General features: G+C 50.8%; 1 protein-coding gene across 1 annotated transcript in view; it reads left to right on the top strand.

The window, feature by feature from the left end:
- The window catches only part of ARFGEF1 (ARF guanine nucleotide exchange factor 1), a 1,069,199-nt gene that overhangs the window by 793,116 nt on the left and 256,478 nt on the right, over positions 1 to 19,605 (top strand). The window contains exon 23 of the mRNA XM_085605493.1: positions 9,439 to 9,529. Within this exon, the coding sequence (XP_085461619.1) occupies positions 9,439 to 9,529 (91 nt within the window). The remainder of the gene's footprint in view (positions 1 to 9,438; positions 9,530 to 19,605) is intronic.

Genomic DNA, 19,605 nt, shown 5'->3' on the forward strand with positions numbered 1-19,605 from the left:
CAGCAGTGCCAACAAGGCATTGGTGTCATAATGCCCCAATGTTCCCCAACCTCGTGAAATAATGCCGGTGTCTATGACCCACTCTTGCAACACCTGTGTATTTCGCAGTAAAGGACAGCCTTCACTGTCATAGTCTTAGCGCTGTCTTGCTCTATGTTCGGGGGAAGTAGGTGCCTTCCCATACGGTTCAAGTTCCAGTGTGAACAGAATGAGATCTCGGTGTTCACTAGCAGCAATCAGGTCCCTGTTGATAATTTCAAAGCAGAATCATTCTGGGGGCCCGCTTCATGTCCCACCCAAGTGTGATGCTTTCGGTCTGTCACGCCAGGATGAATGTGATCAGTTTCTGTTGTGTACGAGGGTTGTGCAACACCGTGGAGAGTTCTGAGCTGGCTCTTTAGAGATGGGGGTGTTTAAAAGGGGGGTGTGGTCGGAGGTGGCATCTTCGATCTGTCCATTGGAACTCTTCTTGCAGGGTATCAAAGAAGTGGGTTTTGACTTGATAAATAGTTTCGTTTTGCCGGACATAATAGCATTTATTGGGTGTTTCAGTCCCATAGTCTCTTTCTGGCAGAAATGAAGGACTTTCATTGGTCTTGGACTAGTTAGGGAAAATCTTTTTTTAATGGGACTAAAATGTCATTGTTTCTTGGGAACGGGCACAGCGAAGGATTGCATCTTGGGCAATCATAGGTCTAGGAGGCTTCTGGGCCAGGGCCTGTGGGTCCTTCCAGTGATGAAGCAGGTAGAGAGGATTCTGCCAGCAAGATGCATTGCATCCATTGGTCTAAGAATTTTTCAGGTGAGGAGCCCTCATAGCCCTCAGGAACCCTAGAAAACAAAGGTTGTTTCTGCAAGCCCTTTGCTCCGCTTTCTCCACGTGAGCATCCAGTTCATTGGAGACTGTGGTGAGCCGCAAGATTGAGCGTTGAATGTCTGTCACCAAGTCTTCCATTCCAGAGACTCTAACCTCGGCTCCTGCTATTCTGTCCAATGCTGAGTATAGATCTTGTCCGATCAGCATGGCATCGATGCCAACCGCTCAAATTTTAGCTTCCAATGCATTGTTGGATTTGTTAATGGCCACGCGGATCTGGTCAGTGTCCGAGCTAGTGCCATCAGGACCAGCACCGTCCTCGGGTGTAGTGTCCAACGCCTTTGTGGCAGCGAGCCCAAATGTATCCAATGTGCCTTCTTTATTATGTTGGTGCAGTTTGTCTTTGGCCATGTTGATAGCTGAAGAGGAGGCCAGGTGACTGCAGTAGCTTGTTCCCAGGTGTGAGGGGATCCTGCCAGCCCTCCGTGGATCCTCTGAGGCAGCACAAGCAGTCCGGTAGATGCTGCCAAGTGAGTGTCAAGCCCGAACTGTCTTTTAGCTTCCCCACTCCATCAAATGAAGGGCCCAGTAGCATCACAGCAGTCTGAGGCCCTTGAAGGTTCAGCCCAGCAGGGCTGCTTTATGCTCCTTCCAAGGCTAGGAACAGGGCCCGCTCCAGGCCCAACCAGAAAGTCTAGGGGTTTCAAGGCATCTGTCTTTCAAAGGGGTGTCTCCGCCTGTACATGTCCCCTCATTTCTTTGAGGCTGACCTGGTGCATGCCCGGTAGTGAAGATCTTCCCACAGTCTGGCAGTCAGCCGCACCCCTGCCCCCTCACCCGTGCCAACATGAAGGGTCACCACAGAGCTCAGGTCTCTCTGCTCCAGTGGAGTGCTGAATTGAGGTTGGGTCAAGCCAGGGATGCCGATGTGCGTCAGCTGACTGGTGCCCCCCATCTGTTGGCATGCTAGAGCTCATCTCAGGTTACCAGGCTTCAGTTTGGCACCAGGCTTGGTCTCTTCAGCCTCAGCTCCAGGGCCTGTGGGACCTCCCAAAACTAGTCTCGAGTCAGTCGCCCCCCAGACAGCTCCCGGGGCTTTTTTGGTATCTGAAGCTCAGACAGCCTTCTCCTGGTTCCACCTCAATTCAAAAAATAGAAATCTCCCGCCTGCTCCTTCTGAGGAAATGCCCCCATAATCTGGAACGTTCTTCCACAAGTCTTATGTGAAAATCAATCTCTCCCTCACTTCAAGACGAAACTGAAACTCCTTCTCATGAACAAATATTTAAGCACACCCTCCTAAACCTTTTGACAGCTCCTGCTGCCACTCACTGCCACTCACAAAGTTAAGTCTAGCCTCAGTACCATTCTCTTGGGGAAAACCCTTATGCCTCCACAAAGAGGTCTGTAGCTACCCGTGGAATATCTCACCCATTCAGTTGTTGTATTGCATGTCGCAGCTCACTATCAACTATTGGTCTTATCTATGTCTACTTATTACCCGGATAGCCTGTGCAATTGTATCTATGCTTCATTAAAATATTATATACATATATAAATACTCTTTGTTCTACCTCAACAAAAGTTCAGATAAGGTTCCTAATGCCTTCTTATAGTTTGTTTTTGCGTGCTGCTGCCGAATGTTAATTATTGGCCTTATGTTTGTTTACTTACTCCACATGTAGCTCAATGCAAATGTTTCTAAGAATTGTTAAATTGTTATATATCTATTTCTGCTGTTGCTACCTCAAGAATGTATCAGGCACTGACCCCGATACATTAATTTATTTTGCTTGCGTACTGCCACTATGTTGTTATGTTTAACCAAATTAGTACTGATACTACACGCTATGAAAACAATGTCATAAACTGTCTCTACCTCAGAAATGCCTAGACGTTTCACCTAATTACCCCCAGGATGTCTTTATGCCTACCCCAATAAGTGCCGCTACTATGCACTTCTAAAACAAACTAGACAGTCATAAACTGTGTCTACCTCAGAAGTGTATTGCTACCGATCCTTACACCTTCTTATGTATCGCCTATGTGCTGCTACTTTGATGACAAACGGGCAGCGCAGAGCTGATTTAGCTCGCAACTGCCATTTTAGGCGGTCAAACCACGCCCCCCCAATATTAACACTTCTGTACACTGGAGTTTCCAAGAAGTCTCTCTCTCTCTCTGAGATACATTCTGCCTAGAGAGTAGCACAGGACTTCTGTATGCTTTCCCATGTTACATCTCCTGCCCGAGCTCTGAAGATCAATAAGGACGGGACACAAGTCATTCTAGTGGCTCCAGATTGAGCCCGGAGTGTGCAGCTCAGGCTGCTTGAGAATCTTCTGTTGCAGTAGCAGGGTAGGGCCCTGCACCTGAAACCAATCTACCTCCTTGTGTGGAGATTGAGGAATGGCAATCAAATGCATTTGATCTACTGCCACCGAACCCACCACCCCCTTACCAGTAGTGACGTGATGCGGTACCTATAACATGGACCCGTTGTAGCCCAAACTATTGTATATATCTGAAAGAAACACGTTAGTTAGATTCCTCACCTTAGAATATCCCCAGGCGTCAGACTGGATCCGGAAGATTTTTCGTCAGCAATACCCCTTGCGCGTCGCTAGGCGTCGTCTGCGGCTCCGCGTCCGTCGTCGGCGTCGTGCGCCGGAATGACGTCGTCGGAGTACTTAGACGCCGCCCTCGCGCGCTGACGTCAGTTCTTCTTTTTTCCGCGCCAGTAAGCGCCGATCCGGGAGAGCTACCCCTTTAGTCAATTTTTGACTAACTTTTTCGACTCTTTTTGGTCACTTCTCGACTCTGGTGCCGGTAGGATGCCTGGTTTCAAGGCCTGCGACGACTGTCACTGACTGATGACCGATCATCACCGCTGGTGCCTGTACTGCTTGGGCCTCGACCACGACGCGGCGTCGTGCTCCGATTGTATGGCCCTGACCTCGAAAGCTAGGCGGGAGCGGTCCCGCAAGCTTCTCGAGCTTCGCCACTCGGCTCCGCGCCGCTCTCGATCCCGGTCCAGGAGGAGGTCCAAGGATCGGTCGCGGAGCCGCACTCGACATCGTCACTCGTCTGGCTCGAAGTCTTCGGGTAAGTCGAGGCACTCCAAGAAGTCCAAGAGGCGACACCGCTCTTCGGACTCCCCTCGCCGGTCTCGCGACTCGGCCGAGGGTCCGGGTGGTTCCACCCCCGCGGCTCCGCAGGAGCCACAGGCGCCGCGCAAGTCCCCATACCCGACGGTCCCTGGGACTGACGCGACGCCGGCGGAGGTCAGTGCCTTCCTCTCGGCCATGATGAGCCTGGCACCGCCGTCGACGCCCGCTGGTGCGCCTTCGGGCCCCGCGGACTCGACTGGGTGACCTCGCGTGCCGGCGGCTCCGGCCCCAGCGCCGTTGGAGGCTCCGGCCCCGACGCCGCAGGTCCCCGAGGGGCCCGAGCCTGGGCCCCCGTCGACGCCGGTCGACCTCGTTACGCCTCCTCTGCCAGCGCCGACACCCATACCACCCCCGACGCCGGCTCCGGTCGATGTCGATCCCCGGTTCAGCCCCTGTCCGGTCCTGACGCCGATGTGGCGCCGCCCGACGCCGCATCCGACGCCACTAGAGACACATATTGTCTATCGACCGGCTCCGATCATTCCTCCTGTTTACCAGGAATCGGATGACGGGGGCGACTGGGAGGGGTCTGACGACCCTATGGCCCTTCAGGGCCAACTTGCACAGGACTGGGCAGATGAATTGGGGGAGGCCAGTGGTTTGGATACCTCACCGGACACTGGATTCATCTCTCCTCCGACTGTGGCTTCAGAGGAGGGTGCAGCTTTTTCTGTGGTGCTGCGCAAGGCGGCCGAAGCCTTTGGGTGTGAGGACTAACATCCTCACTGAGGTGCTTCAGTCTGCCGCATGCTCCACTGAGCCTCTGCTGCAATTCAATGAGGCCCTCACTGACGTTCTGCAGGGCACCTGGTCCAAGCCCTCCACAGTCCCTCCTGTGGATAGGAGCGTTGCCAGGCGCCACCGCCCTGCTCCGGGCGACCCCAGTTTTCTGTCCCAACACCCCACCCCCGAGAGTCTGGTTATCCAGGCCTCTACCTCCCAATCCTCCTTCCCGTCCGCTCCTCCGGACCGGGATTCCAAGAGACTGGAACAGTTTGGTAAGAAGCTGTTCTCCTCGCTCAGTTTGGGCCTGCGGTCTTTGAACACCGCCTGTCTCTTGGACCGTTATTCCCACTCTCTGTGGGATGCGGTGGAGGACGTGCTGTCACTGTGCCCCGAGGAGGCCCGGGCGCGGCTTTCCTCGGCTCTGGCCGATGGGAGAGATGCAGCGCGCCATGCAATCCGATGTGGACTCGACACTACGGACTCGCTGGGTAGGGCGATTTCTACCACGGTGGCGCTTCGACGTCACGCCTGGCTGCGGTCCACGTCCTTTTCAGGGGATGTCCAGAGCACCCTCATGGACATGCCTTTTGATGGCGCTCGCCTTTTTAGTGAGAAAGCGGACAGTGCGCTGGCTCGCTTCAAGGACTCCCGGGCTACAGCCACGTCCTTGGGCCTCTCGGCCCCGCGGCCACAAACTTCCGCTTTTCGCTCCTTTCGTGGCCAAGGAAGGGGCACCTCCTCACGTCTGCCTAGCCACCGGCCGCAGAACCAGCCTGCACGCGGTCGCGGACGTGGTTTCCGCCAAGGCGGTACTGGAGGACGACGCGGTCAGTCCACATCCACCCCGTCAGCATCCGCCTCAAAGCCTTCCTAGTCCGAGCTTTCAGGCCCATTCCACTCCAGTGGGAGGCCGGGTTCGCCATCACCTGCTCCACTGGCGTACCATTACTTCGGACAGGTGGGTGCTGCAAATCGTCCGAAGGGGCTACTCATTCCCCTTCGAGACGACCCCTCCAGCCATGCCACCGCAGCACCACCGTATCTCGGGGGATCATTTGAATCTTCTACACGAGGAAGTTTCGGCCCTTTTGGCCAAGGAGGCCGTCGAGCGCGTTCCGAGCTCAGAAGTAGGTCGTGGTTGTTATTCCCACTACTTTCTGGTTCCCAAGAAGGGCAAAGGGGGCCTACGCCCTATCTTGCACCTCCGGAACGTCAATGCCTTCTTCCGGAAGGAACGGTTCAAAATGTTAACTTTGGCTCAGGTTCTAGCTGCCCTCGACCCTGGAGACTGGATGGTAGCGTTGGACTTGCAGGACGCATATTTCCACATCCCCGTCCTGCCGGCCCACCGGCGTTACCTGCGGTTCACGGTGGGTCAGGAGCACTTTCAGTTCACCGTGCTCCCCTTCGGACTTACCAGTGCCCCTCGGGTGTTCACGAAAGTGATGGCGGTGGTCGCAGCTCATCTGCGCAGATCAGGGGTTCCAGTCTTCCCCTATCTCGACGACTGGTTGTTGAAGGCGGGCTCGCCCCAGGCAGTCGTCTCCCACCTCCAGACTACGGCGGATCTCCTGCATTTGCTGGGGTTTTCCATCAACGTGCCGAAGTCACACCTGAGCCCCTCTCAGAAGCTCCTTTTCATCGGAGCGGTTCTCGATTCAGCGTAGTTCCGGGTTCATCCCCCGGAACAGCGGGTCTGGGATATACAGGCCCTGATTCCCATCTTTCGGCCTCTATCCTGGGTTTCGGTCAGGCTAGTGTTGCGGCTTCTGGGGCTTTTGGCCTCCTGCATCCTACTAGTCCATCACGCCAGGCGGCGCATTCGGGCTCTGCAGTGGGACCTGAAGTTTCAGTGGGCCCAGCATCACGGCAACCTGTCCGACCATGTCTTGATCTCGGAGGGCAAAGCACAGCAGTTGCAGTGGTGGCTCACGGACCGCGATTGGGTCACGGGCAAGAGCCTCTCCCTACCCCTACCGGAGCATGTCGTAGTGACGGATGCGTCCCTCCTGGGATGGGGTGGCCATATGGGAGAGGCGGAGATCAGAGGCCTCTGGTCTCCGGCGGAGTCTCGCCTCCACATCAACTTGTTGGAGCTGAGAGCGAGCCGACTTGCACTGAAAGCCTTCCTTCCCTCTGTCCGGGGAAGTGTCGTGCAGGTGTTCACGGACAACACCACCGCCATGTGGTATTGCAACAAACAGGGCGGGGTGGGGTCGTGGACCCTTTGTCAAGAGGCTCTGCGCCTCTGGACATGGCTGGAACACCAGGGCATCACCCTGGTGGTTCAACATCTGGCGGGCTCTCTGAACGCCAGAGCAGACGAACTCAGCCGCCGGTGCATGATGGATCATGAATGGCGTCTGAACTCTGAGGTGGCGCAAGGTCTCTTTCAGCAGTGGGGAGAGCCTTGGTTAGATCTATTCGCCACCGACGAGAACGCGCAATGTCAGCAGTTCTGCGCGTTGGAATTTCCAAGGCGGCACTCACTCGGCGACGCTTTTCGTCGCGAGTGGAGTTGCGGTCTGTTGTACGCCTTTCCGCCTATACCACTTCTGCCCAGAGTGCTGAAGAAGATCAGGCGCGACCGGGCCCAAGTCATCTTGGTGGCTCCGGATTGGGCACGAAGGTACTGGTATCCCGAGCTACTCAGTATGTTGACCGATCCTCCGATACGTCTGCCCCTTCAGGAGGATCTTCTGTCGCAGCAGCAGGGGACGGTCCTCCACCCGAACCTATCCAGCCTCCACCTCCATGCGTGGAGATTGAGCGGTGGCAGTTGATGCCATTTGACTTGCCTCCTGAAGTCTGTGATATCATTCTGGCAGCCAGGCGTCCCTCCACAAAGACGGTATACGCCTGCCGGTGGAACAAATTTGTGGCATGGTGCACAGCAAAGGCTGTGGATCCCCTTTCCGCCCCTCTTTCTGAGGTTCTCCTCTTTCTTCTTTCTTTGGCCCGGCAGGGCTCTGCCCTGGGCACCTTGAAAGGTTATCTTGCTGCCCTCTCTGCCTTCTTACGGCTCCCTGATCAGCCCTCTCTTTTCTAGTCCCCTGTAGTGTCACGCTTTCTTAAAGGCATTACTCACACGTTCCCTCCTGTCCCTTTCGTAATGCCTCAGTGGGACTTGAATCTTGTCTTAACATTCCTGATGTGCGCTCCCTTTGAGCCTCTTCACAATTGTCCTCTTCGTCTTCTAACTCTTAAGACTGCTTTCCTGGTAGCCATCACCTCGGCTAGACGGGTGAGTGAGCTCCAGGCTCTATCGTCCAAGCCTCCTTTTCTATCTGTTCATCCGGACAAGGTTGTCCTTCGGACTCGTCCTTCCTTTCTACCGAAAGTGGTGACCCCCTTTCATCTTGGGCAATCTGTCACCTTGCCCACCTTCTTTCCGCCTCCGCATCCTTCCAAAGAGGAGGAGCGGCTCCACCGTCTGGACCCAAAACGTGCGCTCTCCTTTTATTTGGACCGCACAAAACAGTTCAGAGTGGACGACCAGCTTTTCGTTGGCTACGTGGGTGCAAAGAAGGGAAAAGCTGTGCACAAACGGACCATCTCCCGGTGGGTCGTTTTGTGTATAAAAATCTGGTATTCCTTGGCGAAAAAGGACCCTCCGGTTGGGCTGCGAGCCCATTCTACTCTGGCCACAGCGGCTACTACTGCTTTGGGACGGGGAGTCCCTTTGCAGGACATCTGTCGGTCGGCGACGTGTGCTTCGCTGCACACGTTTGCCAGGCACTATTGCCTAGACAGCCAAGTCCGGAGGGATGGCTTCTTTGGCCGTTCTGTCCTCCAGGACTTTCTGGTGTGATCTTGGTTCGCAGACCCACCACCGGGGATGGTATTGCTTGGGTATCTATTCTAAGGTGAGGAATCTAACTAACGTGTTTCTTTCAGATGAACAAGTTACTTACCTTCGGTAACGATGTATCTGTAAGAAACATTAGTTAGTTAGATTCCTCACCGACCCACCCATCCTCCCTGTTCTGCGAACTGACATCTAGGGTTAAGGCTATCCCTTTCAGGGCCCTAGAATTTTTTGGCACCAGTGTCGGTCTCTTGCATGGCTCTGCGTTCCTGGCGCGGAAAGCTATGCACAAGAACTGACGTCAGCGCGCGAGGGCGGCGTCTAAGTACTCCGACGATGTCATTCCGGCGCACAAAGCCGCCGACGGACGCGGAGCCACAGACGACGCCTAGCGACGCGCAAGGGGTATTGCTGACGAAAAATCTTCCGGATCCAGTCTGACGCCTGGGGATATTCTAAGGTGAGGAATCTAACTAACTAATGTTTCTTACAGATACATCGTTACCGAAGGTAAGTAACTTGTTCGTTACTGTTTGTTTCGTCTTTTGCCCAAGAAGGTCTTGCAGGCTGTCGCCTTTCAGCCTTTTTTCTCTCAGCATCCACAAAACAGCGGCTTTGTGAGGAATAGAACAACACAAAATGCATAAGTATTTATAAGGGACAAATTCCGGTACACATATGACAGCCATTTTAGTTTGAAGCACTATAATATGTTTTTTAGCTTTATTCAGTACTTGGAAAAAAAATACACCTGACCGCATTTGGCAAAATGATTTGCCATTGTTGAAGTGAAAAGGGTATTCTTACATTTCTCTTAATCCAAATCAATTTGAAAAACATGTTATTTTCCTGTAAGTGTTTACATGCATATTTTAACTCTATGTTCTTTATTTTTTCTTTTTGTAATGATACGGAAGTTGGTGGAAACATGGACTGGAAGCAAATAGCAAGTATTCAGGAATCCATTGGGGAAACAAGTTCACAGAGCGTTGTTGTGGCTGTTGACAGGTAAAGCAATGTTATTTTTCTTAGAACATTTTGTTTAAAATCAACAATTTTCAAAACCATATTACCAAATACCACTTATAAATAACAAAGTGTAGAAATGACATCTTGTTGTGTACTGTTCCAAATAAAAGATGCACAATTTGCTACCTTCCTGTACTGTTGCAACAAAGGGTATCAATGATAATCGTACTCAAAACTGATAAAGGTATAAGCGTAACTTTTCTAGTTATTGGTGCATACCTTATACTTTCTCTTTAAATATTTTTCCCCATCATTACCTAGTCTAAATTCAGTTTAAATCTAATCATTTGTGTAGGCTGCTTCAGTTTGAACTTCTAGTTCTAAGACAGTATGTAGAATGCTGGATTGCTTTGAGTATAATAATAACTAGCTTATATGAGAGAGAATGTAATCAGAGAACAAATCATATTCTATTTTCACAAGGCTAGCTCATTGACTATGTTCTGCTTTGCTGCTGCTCCAGGTTCAGCTACGTTCAAATATCCTTTTGTTTGTCTCTTAAATTTCACCACAATACAAAATTATTAGTGGTGTTGGATACGATGATGCAAAAGAAGTTGCTTAGAGAAAATTAAGTAGCGTATCATAATACATTTTCTTGCTAATAAAGTGTCAATCTTGGTATTTCAAATTCCTCAAGAAATGTCTTCAATTTAATGCCAGGAAGACTGTACTCATTACGTTGAGATTAAATTATTGTAACAGCTTGTATGCCGGCTGCTCAAAACTCTAATATATTAACTTCAGATAGTCCAACATTCTGCAGCCAGAATGGTGCTACAGCTCGCTAAACTGAGCTAACATCGGCATTAAAAGACTCCAATGGCTACCTGTACATAACATAAACTTGGTTAAGACACTGCAGCTCGTTTTTAGGGCCTTTAAGGCCACATACCCGATATATCTCATTGCCAGATTCAGCCACCAAAAGACTCTGAGAACACTGAGATCCGCAAATGCAAATCTGCTGAAGCCTCCTTCCTTCAGACTAAAAACTCGAGGTGGAAAATCTGTCATGGTTATAGGCACCACGGCATGGAACCAATTGCAAATGCATCTCCGATTTATAAACACGTAAGATGCTTTTAAAAAGACTTTACTCTGAAGACTTGGCTCTTACACACCTCTGAGGCACTCTGTCATGCCCTCATTTAAATCGTCCCATTTAGGCTCTGGACAAGGTCTACACTGCTGCTTATTACACCACCAGGATGGTCATTTTCTGAGTGAATGCGCGCTTCAGAAATACTCAATTCATTCATCCATTTTGTAAAGTAGAATTTCTTTGAGGCTGTTAGGTGGTTCTTAAAAAAGATAACAACTTTCTGTTTACAGTAGTTCATATCTTTATTCTTCTGTTTCTTAGCACTGCTGAAAGAATATGTGTTACCACTTCTCATTTCAAAACTATTCTCTTTACTAACTTATGATGGATGGAAGTCTAAGTGGGCCAATTACGGATTCGAGGTTCTGAATTGCAGGTCATTACTCAAAGTTAGTGTCTCCAATTGCGGTTCTCTCTCATTGAATCTCCATTAATATTCCAAAAATAGTGAGTATATTTCCTCATGTGGGATCCAAAATACCTTTACAAAACATAGGAATAGTTGTCTTCAATTTAGACAAAATGATTGTGTGGAGGAAGCATTTTCTTTGAATAAATACATTTGACATAAATTTCAAAAGTATATTAGTGAAATATAAATGGATTTTTCACAAATGTAGATGCCTTGATGCCTACAATTTTTCATTTTCCTGTTTTCTAAAGAGAGAGAAAAAGAAAGACTACTGTTTCCATGGTTAGGCATCCTCTCACAGAGGAATAACTGCATTGTCAATTTGAGATGCCCTTAAATCTCAACAATCCCAGTATGCAGAACACAGACTGAGGATTTGCGTCTTATTTTATTTTTTTCTGTCATTGTTAGAACTCTTGGACTAAGGATTTTAACTTTCATTTGGGTTCTCATAACATTGTGTTTGGGACTTAAATTTAGTTTTCAGTCTTTTACCACACTCTAGTTATCTAAATGATTGTTCGAGGAATGTGTGGCTGTACATACACATGCTCAGCATAAGTCCGCCTTCAAGTGTTGGGCTCGGGTGATTGCATGTTATTTTTGTTCCAAGAAGTTTTTGAGAGTCACAAGGCTGTGTGCTCCTCTCTGTGGTACTGCTCATGGGCATTAACTCCGTTGTTTGATTGTTTTTTTCCGCCGATGGGTTTGGATGTACTGTCTCGCGCTCTGATTCAAGATCGTCTCGGGTTCCCTTCGGTTCCCCGGTAGATTCCGGAATTCAACGGTATTGTCTCACTCCTGTAGTTCTGCATTTATCTTGAGCAAAGAAACAATCTGGTTTGTCGAATATCTTGCCTCAACGGCCTTCAGGTCACACCCGGCTGAGCCTTTTCCCATTGATCAGCTCTAACTGAAAATGAGCTGCTGATGGAACAAATTCCATTCCGCTTCTGTACGAACTGCTATTCAAAATACCCCCACACGACCAACAATCGGTCTGTAACTTATGCCTCTTGCCCGATCATCGAGAAGATACCTGTGAGGCCTACAGTTCATTTCGGTCTAAAAGGACCCTTTGGGACTGATGTGTGCTGTGTCTAGAAATGCAGCGCAGAGACTACACACCAGATATCTTCCGCCATTCGTAAGAGGAGGAAAAAGAGACGTCGGCAGCCGTGGTGGATTCCATCTCCATACAAAACTCCAGCTCCAAGTTGAACACCGAACAAAATCCAGTTCACCTGGAGTGTTCCGAAGATTGTTGGACCGTGAGTACACTTGCCTCCGATCCGATACCCAAGATATCAGCTCCAACCGATAAAACTGTTCATGGTCCACCTTTGCAGAAAAGCCATGGCAAGCACGGATCTATTGATTCGGGATGCTCCGCTCTCGGGCTCGGTGCCGAAATATTGGCCTACAGCAGGGGCCTCCACTTTAAAAAAAAAAAGCCTTGGAACCGATGCATCGAACCATAGCCTCGGTACTGAAAAACAAATCACACAGCTCTTCGGGTCCGACCACTCTGACACCGAAAGCAGAACAGTTACCGGCACCAAAATGTTATAAATTCGGACCCAAAAAACCACCTGAGCCCATCCTCGAGATTATGCAAGAGCGTATCGATCCGAGGCAAAAGACATTTGAAATTCAGCCCCGTGCAAAGAAAATTGTTCTACAACCGTCAACGCCTCTACCATCTAAAAGGCAACTGTCTTTCGATGATGCCAATAATCCTCCTCTTCAGCCTGGTAAAAAGAACAAAATGAGAATGGACACAAGCCCTTTACATGTACCTATCCCAACTTCTCCAACTCCATCATCACAACACCCTACCTCCACTCCTCTACCTGCTTCACCACAACAGTCTGAGGAGGGCAACATAACACCTCACACACATTCACCTGTCAGGGAAGATACTGATGACATAGGAGAGGACACTCATCCTGGGGACCCATGGAATGCCTATCACTTAGACCCACAGGGGAATACAGCCCCGAACCTTTTACCCACACGCCCATCCCCACCAGATGTTGCTTCAGCTTACCAAAATTTAATAGCCAGAGCTGCAGAATACCCCCAGGTGCCATTGCACAAGGACTCTATCGAGGATGACTTCCTCTTTTAGACCCTTACTACTGCACAATGAGGCTCGCAATACTTTTTTTTTTTTTTTTTAACATTTTTTTATTGTTTTCGTACCAACAACTCAGTACAGTTCCCAACAGCCCCCTCCCTCCAAAGGAGACTTGTACATTCAGCATTGCCCCCGAGTGTGCAGGAGAAAAGTCACCCTTCCCGCGTGGAGCCCCCCCTCCCTCTCCCTCCCGCAACCCATGTCAGTGTGCCCCCCTCTGCATACCCCCCTCCTGACGCGCCCCCCTCATTACTATGAATCGTGTACGGGTGCTCAACCTTCCCTAGGCAACTCGGGCTTTCCCCCATGTCGACCCACACTTTATGCGTCCAGTTCTCACCACTTTCCCCTTCCTACTCCCCGCTCGCCCCTTCCTCCTGTCGATCAGAGGTGCTCCCTTCTCCCCCCGCATCAGACATCAGCCCCTTAAGTTCCACCACCAGCGCCTCCCATGCTCGGGCCGTCGCTAGTGCCTTTTCATCATCCCTCCGAAGGGCTAATTGCAACCGGAGTGTGCCCTCTGCGCCTGCCCATCTCGCAAACGCCGTCCTCCACCTCAAAAAGCTAGGCCCCACCCGTGATTTCCAATGCATAGTCAGTTCCCTCTTGACCATGATCAACCCCAAGTCGTAGAACTTACTGGTTACCTTCGTTCGGCGGGTGTGGGGAAACCAAAGCAGCAGGCAGGCCCCCATTTCCGGGGCAATAGAGCGGTCTGTCACCTGATTCAGGCAATCTATAACATCTTCCCAGTAGTCACCCAACTGCGCGCATGACCAAAACATATGACGAAAATCAGCCCCATCTCCCCCACACCGCGGGCACTGAGAGTGAACGCCCCCAAAATATTGCGATATCTTAACCGGCGTCAAATAAGCCCTGTGTAGCGTACAAAACTGAACCAGCTGAAACCGGGCATTACGCGTTCCCTTCCAGGCCCGCCGCACCAGTGTGGACCATGTCGACTCGGGGATGGGTTTCTCGAGGTCCACTTCCCACTTATCCCTCAACGCGTCTAGTAGGGGTCGCAGGCATTCCGTCGACAGTCTGCGGTTGAGGCAGGTAATGGCCTTGGACGTCCCTGCCGCCATCACTACATATTGGCAGCCCGCGGCGATCGGCGGCTCCGAGAGTCCCATATTCCAATGTGTCTGGAGGCCCGCTACAAGGGCTGCGTGAAGTAAATAGTCCCCCTGCGGAAGCCCATAAGAGTCCTGCAAGTCCTGGAAGGGCAACAACACCCCGTCTCTGAATAAATCACCCACTACTTGGACGCCCAGCTCCTCCCAAGCGGCTAGTCCCTACCAATCGCCCCCGTGCGGGAGCGCCGTACACATACCCAGGGGGATCTCCGGGGCATAAGGGTGAGTCATGGCGGCCCTCTTCTGGCACCGGTTCCAGCACAACCTGAGGGTGCGTTCCTCTAGTGTAAGGTGGGCAAGGTCCATCCGCTGCTGAAGGACTATGAAGGCGAGCACATGACGCGGGATCAACCTGCCCTGCGGGCCCTCCGGGCCTCTATACTCCCTAGCCACCGCCTGTGTGAGCCATTGGAGTTGTGCCGCCAGATAGTACCATTCAAAGTCCGGGACCGCCAGGCCTCCCTCCGCTCTCGGCCGCCGCAATGTGGTCAAAGCCACCCGTCGCCTCCCCGAGCCCCAAATAAAGCCCGTAGACAGTGCTCGAAGTCGCTCGAAAAACGATGCTGGTATCCATATGGGCAGGGTGCGAAAAAAGTATAAGAGGCGTGGTAACACCACCATCTTCAGTAGCGCTACCCTCCCAGCGCACGAAAGCGGGAGCGTACTCCAAAAACCTATGTTACCGCGCAAGCCTCGAATGGCTCTGCCAACATTCCCCTCCAGCAAATCAGGCTGGGTGTGATAGATATTAACCCCCAAATAGCGCAGGCAGCTACCCTCCCATCGTATCTCTCCCAGCGACTGGGGAGCTTGTCCACCCGGCAACAACGGGAACAAGCTTGTCTTGCCCCAATTGACCTTGAGCCCGGACAGGCGACCAAAGACCTCCAATAGGGTGATTGCTCCGCGTAGCGCGCCAGCTGCGTCTGCTAAGAACATCAACAGATCATCCGCATAAAGGGATATATAGTGGGCTTCCCCCCTCAATTGTACTCCAGCGTAGGAGCGCCCCAGTCGGGCATGTGCCGCCAATGGCTCAATGGCCAGGGCGAACAACAATGGGGATAGCGAGCAGCCCTGCCTCGTCCCCCGCCGCACTCGGTAGGGGGCTGATACGGTCGCCCCCGTCCTCACGCGGGCCGTGGCATCGTTATAGAGCAGGGTGGTCCAGCGTACAAAGCCATCCCCCAGACCAAATGCCTGCAACACTCGATAGAGATATGGCCACTCTACACTGTCAAAGGCCTTTTCTATGTCAACCGATAGCGTGTAGGCCTCTGGGTATGCGTCCCGGTCCACCTCCATCACCCGCAGCAAACGTCGAACTGAGGTGGCCGTGTTACGCCGGGGAATAAAGCCCGCCTGATCTGGATGAATCAGGGCGGTCATATGGGTCAACAGGTGCGACGCCAATATTTTGCTCAAGATTTTGTAGTCCACCGTCAGCATGGAGAGCGGACGGTACGCCGTGCAGGCACTAGCATCCCCTCCGGGTTTCAGCAAGGGTGCCACAATCGCCTCCCGGGCGGAGGCGGATAAACGCCCAACTCGCCAAGCCTCACTGTAAAGGGCTTGCAACTGCGGAGCCAGCAACTCCGTGTACGCCGCATAAAACTCGACGGGCAGGCCATCCGCCCCTGGGGTCTTTCGCCGGGCCATGTGTTTGATCGCTGCGCGAATCTCGCCCAGTGATATGGCATCCCGAGGTCTTTCCCGTGCTCCGGGTCCAACCGGGGTAGCCAAGCCGCCCAATGAGGCTCGCAATACTTGCCAATGCTTAAGGGAATTCTACATCACACTGATGATGTCTTGAAAGATCCAGTGAGAGCACAAATTATAACCCCAAGGGTCGACATGAAAATGCAAGGCAGCTCCATCTGAACCCATTTTTCATTAGAGGTCAGTTAACCCCCGACTCATTAGTGGTGACCAATACAAGGAAAAGAGATAACTCCCAGATAACAGGGAATGCACCTCCCCCAGACAAAGAATCAAAACGAATTGACACATCTCAAAAACGGGTTGCTGCCCAATCTGATAATCATTGGCGATTTGCCAAGCCTTATTAGCTCGCTATGACAGGGCACATTGGCGTGAAATGATGGCGCTCTTCCAGCATCTCCCAGAGGGGTATAAAAAGCAGAGGTATGAATCAGTTAACAAGGGTAAACTAAACACTCTTGGCACGTGTCTCTGGGTTTAAAATCGAAGTCCAGCAAGCGGTCCTTCATCTCCCTTTTGACAAAGAGTATCTTTTTGGCTCTCAAGTAGATGCAGCCCTGAAAAAAATGAAAAAGGATACCGATGTTGCTAAATTTATTTATTTATTTATTTTTGCGATTTTTACAGCGCGCAAATACCCTGGGGTGTCTTGGCGCTTTGATGATCAAACTGAACAGGTAAGGCAATTATTGTGCAAACAGCCACTTTTTGAGTTGTCTTCTGAAGCTAAGCAGTGTAGGGTATGTCTTGATACTGAGGGGGAGTGAGTTCCACAGTTTGGCAGTGGCAACTGTGAAGCTTCTGTCACCCCAAGTGACCTTTTTTGTGCGTGGCACGTTGAAGAGGTGGGCTGATGAAGAACGAAGTGTTCTAGATGCTTCTAACGGTCTAAAGGCGTGTTTCAGGAACAGAGGACCAGAGTTGTTTATGGCCTTGTATGCTATGCAGAGGGCCTTGAACTTAATGCGGCACCTCACAGGGAGCCAGTGGAGTTTGCGAATGGAGTGGGAGATAGAATTGTGTTTAGGGATATTAAGCAGAAGCCTGGCTGCGGCATTCTGTACCAACTGAAGTTTTTTAAGCACCTTTTCCTGGGCGTTGAGGAATAGGGAGTTACAGTAGTCGGTTTTTGAAAATACCAGGGAGGTGATTAGGGTCTTTGCAGCTGAGGTTGGGATGAAGGGTAGGAGCTTTTTAATTTTCCTCAGGGTGAAGAAAGAGGCCGAGACAACATTATTAGCATGATGGTTAAAAAGAAGCCGATCATCAAAGATGACTCCAAGGTTTCTCACTTTAGTGACAGGTGTGGGAGGAGTGCCTAAATTGTTTGGCCACCACTGAGGGGACCAACAGGGCTCCAGTTTACCAAAGGTCATGATCTCAGTCTTGTTGGAATTCAGTTTGAGACAGTTGGCCGCCATCCAGGAACTGATGGCCAACATTCCCTCTTGGAAATTGGTGGCCACCCTGTCTCCGTCCTGGTGTATTGAAAGGACTAACTGAGTGTCATCAGCATAGGTAGTGAGGCTGATGCCATGTTCTTTAATCACCCTCGCCAAGTCCGACACATAGATGTTAAAGAGGGTCGGACTTAGCGAGGAACCCTGTGGTACACCGCAGGGAACGGAAAGGGGAAGTGATAGAAAGGAACCTAGTTTGACATTGTGGGAACGGTTGTGTAAGAATGAGGCGATGAGATCCTTAGCTTTATGTACCACACCCATGGCTGCGACACGGTCGATTAGGATGTTATGGTCGACCGTGTTGAAGGCCGCGGATAAGTCCAACAACACCAGGACTGCCGCTCCTCCCTTGTCCATGGTGTGTCTTATCTCATCCGCTGCCTTGATGAGTGCCGTCTCTGTTCCATGGCCTTTCCTAAAGCCAAATTGTGTATCGTCCAGAAGGTTGTGGGTGTGACTGTAGTGTGATAGTTGTTGGTTCATGAGGTTCTCGAAGATTTTAGCTGGGAAGGGTAGGCAGGCAATAGGTCTGTAACTAGCCGGGTCAGTGGGGTCAAGGGAAGGTTTTTTTAACAGGGGTCTGATAATTGCTTTTTTCCACACTGCTGGGTAGATACCTGTTTGGAACATGTTGTTGCATATGTTGGCTAAGGCTGGTGAGATTGCCTCCGGAATGAGGTTAAGGATGGAGGGAGGGCATGGGTCTAGTGGTGAGCCTGATTTGATGGTTGTAATAAGATGGGAGATTTGTTCAAGTGTGACAGGTTGGAAAAGTGGAAAAGATCGGGTGATGGAGGAAGGGGTAGAGACAGAGGTCCTTACCATGGGTATGGTTTGAGGGGTGAATGCAGAGAATATGGAGGTGACTTTATCAGTAAAAAAGTCTGCCAGAGAATTGCAAAGTTCTTGTGAGGTGTTTTCAGGTGGGGCGGGAGGGTTGGCCAGATGGTTGACCACCTGAAAGAGCTTTCTGGTGGAATTTACTGCTGAGGTGATCTGGGTAACATAATAACTGCTTTTCTCAGTGGCTAGCTGCTGTTTGTATTTAGTAAGCGCGTTTTTGTATGTGATTTGGTCAGTGGGGTTGTAATGTTTGCGCAAGTTTCTTTCTAAATTCCTGCAGAATTGTCTCTGCAGGCGCAGGTTTTCGGAGAACCAAGGTGCTGACGTGGAGGTACGGTTTGGATAGGTTGTTTTCAGTGGTGTCTGATAATTTATTGCAGTATTAAGGTGAGTAAGATAGTTACTGGAGGATGTGACTGGATCGGTGTCAGAAGAGTCTAATGCGGTTGCAAGAGTAGCCGCTAGTTCTGGAATATTTATGTTTCTCCAGTTCCTGGACGTAACTGGTGCCACGGGTTTGGATGGAGGGACCGTGGGTGATTTAAAATTAATGTGGAACAGTACCGCTGAGTGGTCAGTCCAGGTGAGGGATAATTGTGAGGAGTAGGCAATGTCTGTGTTGTTACTGAATATCCCGTCAAGGGTGTACCCTGCAATATGCGTGGGTGCCACGACTAGTTGGATAAGTCCTGCGGCTGCCATGTCTTCCAGGAGTAAGATCGTGTCAGTGTCAGTTTTGGTCTCTAGGTGGAAATTAAAATCGCCTAGAATAGTGAAATTAAATTTCCCAGCAGCATTCTCTAAGAGGCTGTTAATGTTAGCTAGGAATTTGGGGCGAGAACCTGGAGGACGGTTGACTAAAATCCCTGCGAGTGACTGGTTGCCAGAGAGGGTGATCGTAAACGAGAGTGCTTCGCATTCCATGTTGGGGAGGGGGGAGGTATTAGTGCGGAGGTGTTCTCTGTATATAATGGCCAAACCGCCTCCCTTTTTAAGTGGTCTGTCTAACCGATTGACCCAGAAGCCAGGTGGAAGAGCCGCCATAAAGTCAGGGTCAGCTGCCGCGTCTCCCCACGTCTCTGTGACAAACAGTATGTCCAGAGAGTGTGCTGAAATAAGTTCCAAAATGTCAAGATGGTGTTTTGGGAGGGAGCGTGCATTTATGAGAGCCGCCTGTAGTGGTTTAGATACTCTTTGTTTGGGGGGAGGACGTGTGCAGAGTTTACAG

Source organism: Triturus cristatus, chromosome 5_1 (assembly GCF_964204655.1).
Source record: "Triturus cristatus chromosome 5_1, aTriCri1.1, whole genome shotgun sequence".
NCBI classification, from domain to species: domain Eukaryota; kingdom Metazoa; phylum Chordata; class Amphibia; order Caudata; family Salamandridae; genus Triturus; species Triturus cristatus.